Here is a 9188-nt window from a genome sequence, read left to right as displayed (position 1 = left end):
AATTTGTTTCATACCTACGTGATAATTTTCATTTTTACCGCTTTTCTCGTGTGATTTTATCATTTATTTTTAGTATTTTTATTTAGCTTTTCTTCAATTTACTTCCGTTTTATACTTTTTTTTGCGTTTCAGGTGAAACAGAAATGGGAGGTTAAAATATAGTGCATAGGAGCAAAAGCGAGAAGGATTGCATGAACATTGCATAAAAGGAGCAATGCCATAGTAAAAACGTAGGGCAGTGCAGCTAATTCGTTGTGGGTGCTACGACCGCAGTGGCCTCGTGCATGCTTCCTTCTTCTAATTTTGGCACCCATACAAAAGAGTAGAGAGCACTACGACCTGTCCGTAGTGGGTGTTACGATCGTAGTGCTTCGAACACCAGTATATGATTATATTTTTTGATCAGTTTTCTTTTGGCTCTTGATTGCTATGTTGTCATAGTCTGCAATTTAAGGCCTTTAAATACGAAATTATGGAATTCTTAATGGTATTAGGCCTATAATAACCATGTAAACTAAGAACCTTACATGCTTTTTTTAGATAATTCCCTGAATAATTTAGTTTGTAATTTTCTGCATTTTAGGTTCCTGTAAAGTCTCCATTTGAACACATTTACTGCTATAACTTGCTTGCTTTTACTTAATTTAGGTTCTGTTTTTTCATAAATTCTAAGGTTGCGAAAGTGCCTCAGGTTTAATTGACAAAAGCTCCATTTTTAAATAGTTGTTCTTAAACGAACCTTACCCAATGAATCACACTACAAAAGTAGGAAATTAATTTATTTAGGACAAGATCTTACGCTGTTAAAAGGAGGTATGATTACCTTTTCTATTCACTTCTGCATAGCAATAATTTTCATAACAAGTAGAAAACAAGAACTTGCATGAGCGAGTCTAGGAAATGAATCACAATTCTAAGTCATACCTTAGAAATATTTCAATCAAAACAAAAATAATTCTAAACCAATTAATCACTGTCTTAGATAAACAATGAAATTATCAAATTTGGTAATCCGAATAGTCCTTAGCAGTACAGTATCTTTTCTATACTACTATGATATAACACTGAATTGCATCCTATCCTATTGCTAGAGACTATTTTTGATTTTGAATTCTCTTGTTCCACTGTCTAGAATAAGACATCCATTTTCTATTTATTTTTCTTGTTAGTAGTTGAATGCGAAGAACCCGAAGTCTTGAAAATCTTATTGAACCCATAAAAAAAATCAAATGCTATTTCCATTATATGCGTCTACAACTTAAACCCAAGTGGTGGCTTGACTTAATCATGCTCTCAAAGACTAAGAAACTACCAATAATGAGGAGCCTCCCTCGAGTATTGTGCGCTTTATCATGGAAGTAAACAATTTCGAGTTGAAGCCCTATTTGTCATCCATGGTACAATAGAACTAGTTCTCTGGTTCACCAATAGATAACCAAACTTACATATGTCTATCTTTTTTGAATTCTATGATACCATAAAAATGAATGGAGTAGATCTAGAATCCATCTGGATAAGACTTTTTCCATTTTCCCCAAGGGATATGCCAAAGCATGGCTACAATCCTTACCCTCCAATTCTATTACAACATGGGATGAGCTAAAAATCGTGTTTCTGAGTCATTATTTTCCTCTGAGCAAAACTCCTCAACACATAAACAGAATAACAAGCTTTAAGCAGAGCGATTAATCACTATACGAAGCTTGGGAACAGTTTAAGGAGATACTTAAGGTTTTCCCACACCCCGGACTTGGGAAATGGTTGATAGTACATACATTATATAATAGTCTCTATATTCTATGAGAATGACTATCAACACTACTACAGATGGTTGATTTGGTTGCCCTTCAGGAGGAATTTCCTCGACTACAATTTTCTTTGACCCTTTGTCAACTTCATCAGATTCTGGTTGAAGATTATCATGGGTGTCAAACCACCAGTACCATCAAAGTCATCGAGCTTTTGAGGGCTTAGCTCATTTGTGTTTTCAAAATTTACTTTGGGATCATTTTCATTGCCACCAGGTTGTTCCTCCAAGGTCTCTGCCTCTGGCTACTCCTAAGGAAAATTGATTGCCAATCGAAGATAAGGTGTAAATTGACGAATCAAAGAATATATATTACCTTAATAGTTTTCTTCGGAGTTTCTTTGTCTCCTAAATTGATTGTTTGGAATTTTGTTTCTTGATGGGGGGTAGTCGGAGTTTGGTTTTCTTTGTTGACTGGTTCCATAATTGAAGATGTAGCTCCCTGTGTAATATTCTTCTTTCGTGGGGCAGTTTTCTTGCTTTTGCCACCTTTGGTTTAGAAGGTGTTGGAACTCTGGAACTGAAGAAGATTTGAGTATGTTCACTCTTATCATAACTTTCCTCTTCGACTAGCTCCTCAGTTGGCTTTGGAAGGGCCTAAAAGGATTGGAAATAAATTAATCCCATTGACCATTGAACTTCGAAGGATAAAGAAAATATGTTTAATACCTGTATCTTTTGGGTTTTAGTAGTGTTCTTTTTCTTTGGTTGGTTGGTGGAAGCAGTTGAGGCTGGAGCATGTTTTCGACTCTGAAAAATCAAATAAGGTTAAAGTGACCTAGGCGAGCCTAGTGCCCTCTATATGTCGGGCATCTGTCTCACGCATAAGTTCCTTTGTTATGGTAACATGCAGGCTTGGCTCGAAGATAGCATTTAGCCAATGTTGTAACAGCCACAAAGAGCCTGAAACCATAATTTTCTTGGTGTCTCAGGAAGGTGTTTAAGTTTCAAAGAAGCAAGGCCTAGAGAATGATACAAAGATGCCATAGCAGTTTGCTCAGGAAGATCTTTCGACCTTCATGGAGCTGGATTGCCAAATTTATGAATCCTTTGGCTGCCTGTAGAGAACCTGAACAAAATAAGTAGTTAGAGAGCCAAAAGGTTAAGAAGACGACATGTTCTATGTCAGAGACTTCTACACTGTCATGATGGTCGAGGATGTATTGTTTGAAGCCAACATTCTCAAAGTTGAATTCGATTTCAGTTGGCAATGAAGGGTCGAAAGTTTCGCCCAAAGGTGAAAGGCCAGCTATGGCCGCCACGTCGATCAAAGTCAGTGTCATCATCCCGCAAAGGAGCTGAAAAGTATTGGCCGAACCTTCCCAAAAGAAGATAGACACAAGTAACATGTGAGAGTTAACCCTGTGACCATTTTTCGACAGTTGGATTACGTCGAAAATGCCTAAGTTTTCTCATTGCGCTTTTCATTGACCTTGCACTTTGTCGAGCCATGCCAGATAATAATTGTTTCCAGGAGTAGAAGCTGATCGAAAGACCCTTGTAGCAGGATCCATAAACTTTAAGTCGAGAGCACGTTGTTCAAACGCAGATGGAGTAGCAAAAACAAAACAAGGGAATAATTCCTGAACTCTTTCTGGGTGTGATTTAGGAGTAGGATATGGCCTTAGAAATGCTAGAAGTTTATCAGGAACGACAAATGGAATCAACATTTGAGTTTTCAAGATGGGAACCTTTTCTTTTTCTGTGGATGGTTTAAGGATGAAGCTAAGCCCTTTTGATTTTTCTTCTTTTGAAATAATAACTGCCAAAGGGTTGTTGTCGGTATCTATGGCGTTTGCAGGAGTTGCCATGGTAAAATGTTCAAGAAAGAAATGGAAAACGACCATTTTCTCTGGTTTTCGCGAAAGCTAAGAGAGATAGTTGAAGTTTTTTTTTGTATGTTTTCTGGCTAAGTTTGTGAAAAGGATGAAGATGAACCAAAACATTTATTTATAGTCATTTTAGTCATCACGACAATTGACAAGTGGCAGCGCGCGTTTTGGAACCCTAACGTTTCAGTTCCAAGAAGTGGGAAAATTAGCGGTAGCAGTTTAAACCCACGACCTAGGGATTAGGCGTAATTATGATAAATGCTGAAAGAATCCTTGGGAAGTGACAATATGCATAAAGTGGAAATTATGACAGTGACGTCAGCAGAAAGGTGCCCATAGTGTCTAAAATTATTCAAAACAGAAAACGCCATATTTCCTCGATAGTGTAATTGGATCCCAAGAACTAAATTGGATTTCATTGCTTTTCTTAAAGAATAGAATAAATCTTCACTAAAAAAATAGTGTACACGTATAAATTTTCTTGGCACGAATGGTTGGACATCCCGCTGTTTTTTCTCAAACACTAAAATTAATCACATTATGTATTTGCCAATACGTAATGTGATTGATAGATCTGAGTTTTATGTCAACAACGATTTTGAGAAATTGAACGATTTTGTTGGAGAAGAAAGAGTTCATAGTTTTCTACTGATAGCATATTAATCTCTTAGTAGAGAGAAAGATATAAAGCAATTGAAGTATATAAAGTAAATAACACTTTCATAAATATAATCACAGTTTCAGTAACAAATAAAAACAGAATAGCAATTATTGCTATTGGTACACTTATCAACTTTAATTTCCAGGCAGAGATTCAAGATGGAACTCATGAGGAATGCATTCCTTATTCTGTCTCAGCCTGCTGTTCTGTATATATGATATGAATATTGAAGTTATTCTGAAGAACCTAAGGTACTTTTTTCGGTTCTATACTTGAAGTGAAGAAGAACAAATGCATCTGTTTAACTTGATGATGGCATATGCTTGTTCTCCAAGAATGATCTAAAAAGAATAAACGCTTCGTGCGGCTTATGAAGAGGAACCTCGTGTCCAGCGCCTCTTACTGTCACGAATGTGAGTCCTTTATAAACTTGGCTCCATCCACAAACCCGGCCATTATCATACCAAGGGTACCAATTGATGATGGTTGGTAGCTTCAAAGCAGCAATAGAATATCGAGTTGCAGTGAGTGGAAGTACAGCATCAGTGTCTCCACTGCACCCCAAAATTCCAAAGTTAATATACAAGAGTTCTAGATTGCAGAATATGGCAAATTACCCGAAAAAATATTTAGTTAAGGTGTACCTGTATACCCATATTCGGAGACCGTCGTTAATAAGTTCTTGATATATAGGAAGCATGGACAATGGAGAATCAGACCAATAATTCCAAAGAACATGACTGCACGCCTTCCATGCATAGGAAATTCCTGTTACATTGGCATGAAAGGCCTTCTGAACTTCTGGACGATTGAAATACACATCCGAATACCTTTCAGTACATGGATCATATGCTTTATACATCCATGGCTGTAAGGAGGGGAAAAGAAAACAAGTTAAAGTAATCATAAAAAAGTTGTGTTTTTATAAGTAAATGTGAATGAATTGAAAGCATAGTAAGCTTACATAACGACCGTTCACGCCGCGTCTAAGCGATAATGATGTTTCGTTACAAGGTGGTGTATTAATGCTATATCCATCAATTTCTCCTTGCTCAGATTGTGCCACTGTAAGAGCATGCAAACATTGTGCTGATGGATGCTGCAAGGACCCCAAATCACAGGCAGTTCTTAGCATCTTATACGTGGAATCTGAAATCAAACCATGTGTCCACCAGTACTCGAATGTACCAACGTAATCATGATAATCATCAGTCACACCATTTCCAACCTGTGACAACAATCATAGAATATTTGAACTCAGTACATTAAAGTTACAAAACTAAGCTCTGAGCCAACACCTCTAGTGTTAACATAAGAGATTATGAAAACATGAACCTAACAATCTTACCATAAATCCCTTAAAATTTATAATTGGATAAACGATTCCCTTATTTCGCTGGTTAACAATTTGAGCCAGTTGAGGAACATAATGACCTGAAAATCATTTAATTTTTTATGAAAATCAACAATTCATTCCATTGATAAGTTTATATATCAACTATCAACTATGGATTCACCTGCATAACTTTCGCCGACCATGTAGAATTCTCTATGCTTATATTGAGGAAATCTTTCAAACCAATTAACAAGAAAAATATATGCATCTTCCGCTGCAAAGGTAACATGTCAATTCTCATTGCTAAAACAAAACAAACACCAGCAGGAGATTAAAGGAACAGTATGTTTGCTGCACTGTTTGTGCTTCGAGACTACATTACCTGTTTTCTGGTCGCCAAATGTGTGCATATCTTCTGTTTTATTACAGTAAGAAAAACCAACACCAGCAGTAGACTCAAGGAACAGAATGTTTGCCACTGCAGCATCCAAAATAATAAATATCATTTTCTTATCACGAAATCGAAACGACAAGGCTTGAATCTTATTATATAATAGTTTGACTTACAATTGTTCCAAGCATAAGGATTCAAGTAAAGTGATTTGCCATCAGACTTAATATGAAAAGGGCCAATTTCCTCAGAAGCACCGTACGCAATAGAAGAACAACCAGGACCACCATTGAGCCACAAAACCAGTGGCCTAGAATTAGGCTCCCGGCTCAGCGGAGCTTCAGTCAACCAGTAAAACAGTGCTCTTCCATTCTGTTCATTCACAGTCACATAACCTGAATACTGTTCAAATCCAACATTCTCTGGTTGCCCTGGTAATCTACTTATCTTATCTCTCTTTTGATCTTCAATTGAAGAAGCCAAAGAAATTCCAATGGATAGAAACAAAACAACACAGAATATGGAATAATAATAACTCATTATTCTACTGAAATACAAATGGTTTAATCTAATCCTACTAATTCATGCAGAGAATTGAAGCCAAAGCAGAAAGAGACTAAGAGACAAAGAGTGAGGAAGTGTGATAATTAAAACTGTGGTATTTATAATAAATAAAGCGTACATGTTTGTTATAATTGGATGTTAGTTAGCACCACTATCTATGTATTGTTTGTCTCCAACAAGTGTCAATCTCTAATGTATTCATTTCAATGTTGTACTCCGTAAACATATGGATCAACTATTTTGGGGAGTTTACACGCGTCAATGGACTTAATGTCTAGGACTTTTAAGAGACTTCGATATTCATTCAAAATCTTAAGATATTACGTATATAAGCCACATCTCTTAGGGGTATGTAAATTTAACTCATTGATGCTCCAGGCAGGCCCGACCACACTGTCAAGCGACCCAAGCTAGGGTTTTTGGCATCAAAATTTTGCGCTAAAAAGTGCTTTAAAAATTCAATTTAATTATAAATATATAACATGAAAGGAGAGTGAGATTCTAGTATAGATCAAGCCTATTGATGTGAATGACTCACATTTGTGAGGAAAATTTTAAGGAGTGAGAGCAAAATTTAGATATAGATAAAACTATTGATATCAGATCTTGCTCTCACTCTATAAACTTTTTAAAATATACTGGGTTAAACCGGTCTTGCCTCCAGACGCTTTCTGGACTCTCATACAAAAGTTCATGTTTAGCTTGTTAGAGAAGGGAGAGTTAGATGTTAATAATAATATAGATCAAGACTAATGATGTGAGTTACTCACACTTATAAGAAATTTTTTAGATAGCAAGATTTTAGTATATACAACTTTACAAGACTAGTGATACGAGTGATCTAGGATTTATAAGAAAAGTTATTAGATTTAATTATGAATGGTTAAATCTCATATTAACTAAAAATGAAAGAAATGTTAATGTATTCGAGAGATGGTCCATAAACCTAATGCATCAAATTTATGGTGAATATTTGATGTCAGTGTATCTTGGATCTTGGACGTTTAGCTCGGACTCTCTACGGACATCTCAACAAACTTAATATCGAATTTTCTCTATTCGCTTTTAATAGAGTTTCTTTGCTTTTTCTGGTTGTTAATTATGCATTGTATATTAGCATGCTAGTTGAGTGGTTGGTACACATGGGAATGGGATTTCTCAAAGTCTTCATCTTTGAGACTAAGATAAGATCTTTTTCTTTTTCTTTTTGAAAAGTATATAGGATTAAGAACAACATCATTGAGGCTTTAAATTAAGACTATGAAATCCTCATGGTCAATGCATGCAACAATAAATTTTGCAAAACTAAAGGGGTACTATGAGTCCTCGTGGTCAATGCATGTAACAATAAATTTTGCAAAACTAAAGGTAATGTTAGTTAGGGCAATAATAAATTTTCTATAAGTTTTAATGCGAGGCAATAATAATTTTTCTATAAGTTTTAATGCGACCTAACATGTATGTTTACTTTGACTCAAGTCAACTTTGAATAAATTTGGTTTTGAAATCAGAATAGAGGAGGATAAGTAATGATTATCTACTTATTTAAAAATATCACAAATCACTATGTCACTTTATTTTATATTTTATTTATATTATGTGATGGAATAAAAAATGATAATAAGTTGAATAAGACTATCGTAAAAGGTCTTCTCATACACTGATAGAAAATTACCACTTCAATGTTCAAGTAAGTAAAGAGATGTAAAACTTTCAAGTGTGTGAATGAATCATGCCTCAGTGTGATCACAGCCACAGTTATATATGAGTGAAGGTTAGAACCGTCACTAGTTGATCTGGCGCAAGACGTGAGAGATAGTTAAATGGATATTAACGATTGAGAAACTGAAAAACACAATTTACAGAGCTACACAAATTAGATGGTGACATGATATTTAAAGAGAAATCAGGAGTATATAGTACATTTATTAAAGAGAGATGAGGTGAAAAATTAACAGTGCCAGCATATTCATGTACAACAATAGAACCACTTGTTTTATTGAGACCTCATTTGATTGCTGATCAAATTGAGTGGATGATATGGAAATGTAATTTGAACTAGGAGTAGGATCATATACATATGCATAAGTTAATCAGTCGACCGTATTGCTCTTAAGTTATACCAATTTGGTTAGCAGATGAACTTTCTTCTCTATTGTTAACCTGTTGTTGTGCATCATCATTAACAGCACTAAATGCATTAGCAGATACTTATTTTTTTACCAAAATTAAGATGAAAAACATGTTTTATTTTATGTAACAAATACATATGGTATAACCTGGTCTATTACACTATATGCATATTCTATTATCTTTCTTATGGTTGTTAGAGCCATTAAATGATGCAAATAATCTATCTCGATCTTGCGATTTACTTGAACCATAAGCATTGATGAGTGAATTTGACTCTTCAAGAACAACATTGTTATTAGTTTTAGAAAGTAAAGCTACATTATTACTTTCTTCTTGGATAACCATATAATAGATCTTGTTGGAGAAGTTGAATGATTTTGTTGGAGAAGAAAGAGTTCATAGTTTTCTACTGATAGCATATTAATCTCTTAGTAGAGAGAAAGATATAAAGCAATTGAAGTATA

The 9188-nt window shown here is 35.1% G+C and overlaps 1 protein-coding gene across 1 annotated transcript; it reads right to left on the bottom strand.

The window, feature by feature from the left end:
• Positions 1–4387: 4387 nt before the first annotated feature.
• Positions 4388–7060, bottom strand: LOC131643724 (serine carboxypeptidase-like 27). Its single transcript, XM_058914025.1, has 7 exons — positions 6204–7060; positions 6019–6114; positions 5818–5910; positions 5649–5734; positions 5265–5528; positions 4945–5168; positions 4388–4854 (listed from the first exon to the last, which is right to left on the bottom strand). Exons 1-7 carry the CDS (start codon positions 6565–6567, stop codon positions 4602–4604), a joined length of 1380 nt encoding a protein of 459 aa, XP_058770008.1. The 5' UTR covers positions 6568–7060; the 3' UTR covers positions 4388–4601.
• Between the last annotated feature and the right edge of the window lie 2128 nt (positions 7061–9188).

This window comes from Vicia villosa, linkage group LG1, assembly GCF_029867415.1.
Source record: "Vicia villosa cultivar HV-30 ecotype Madison, WI linkage group LG1, Vvil1.0, whole genome shotgun sequence".
In the NCBI taxonomy this organism is placed as follows: domain Eukaryota; kingdom Viridiplantae; phylum Streptophyta; class Magnoliopsida; order Fabales; family Fabaceae; genus Vicia; species Vicia villosa.
The sequence above is the reverse complement of the archived record's forward strand: the minus strand, read 5'-3'. Positions and strand labels throughout refer to the sequence as shown.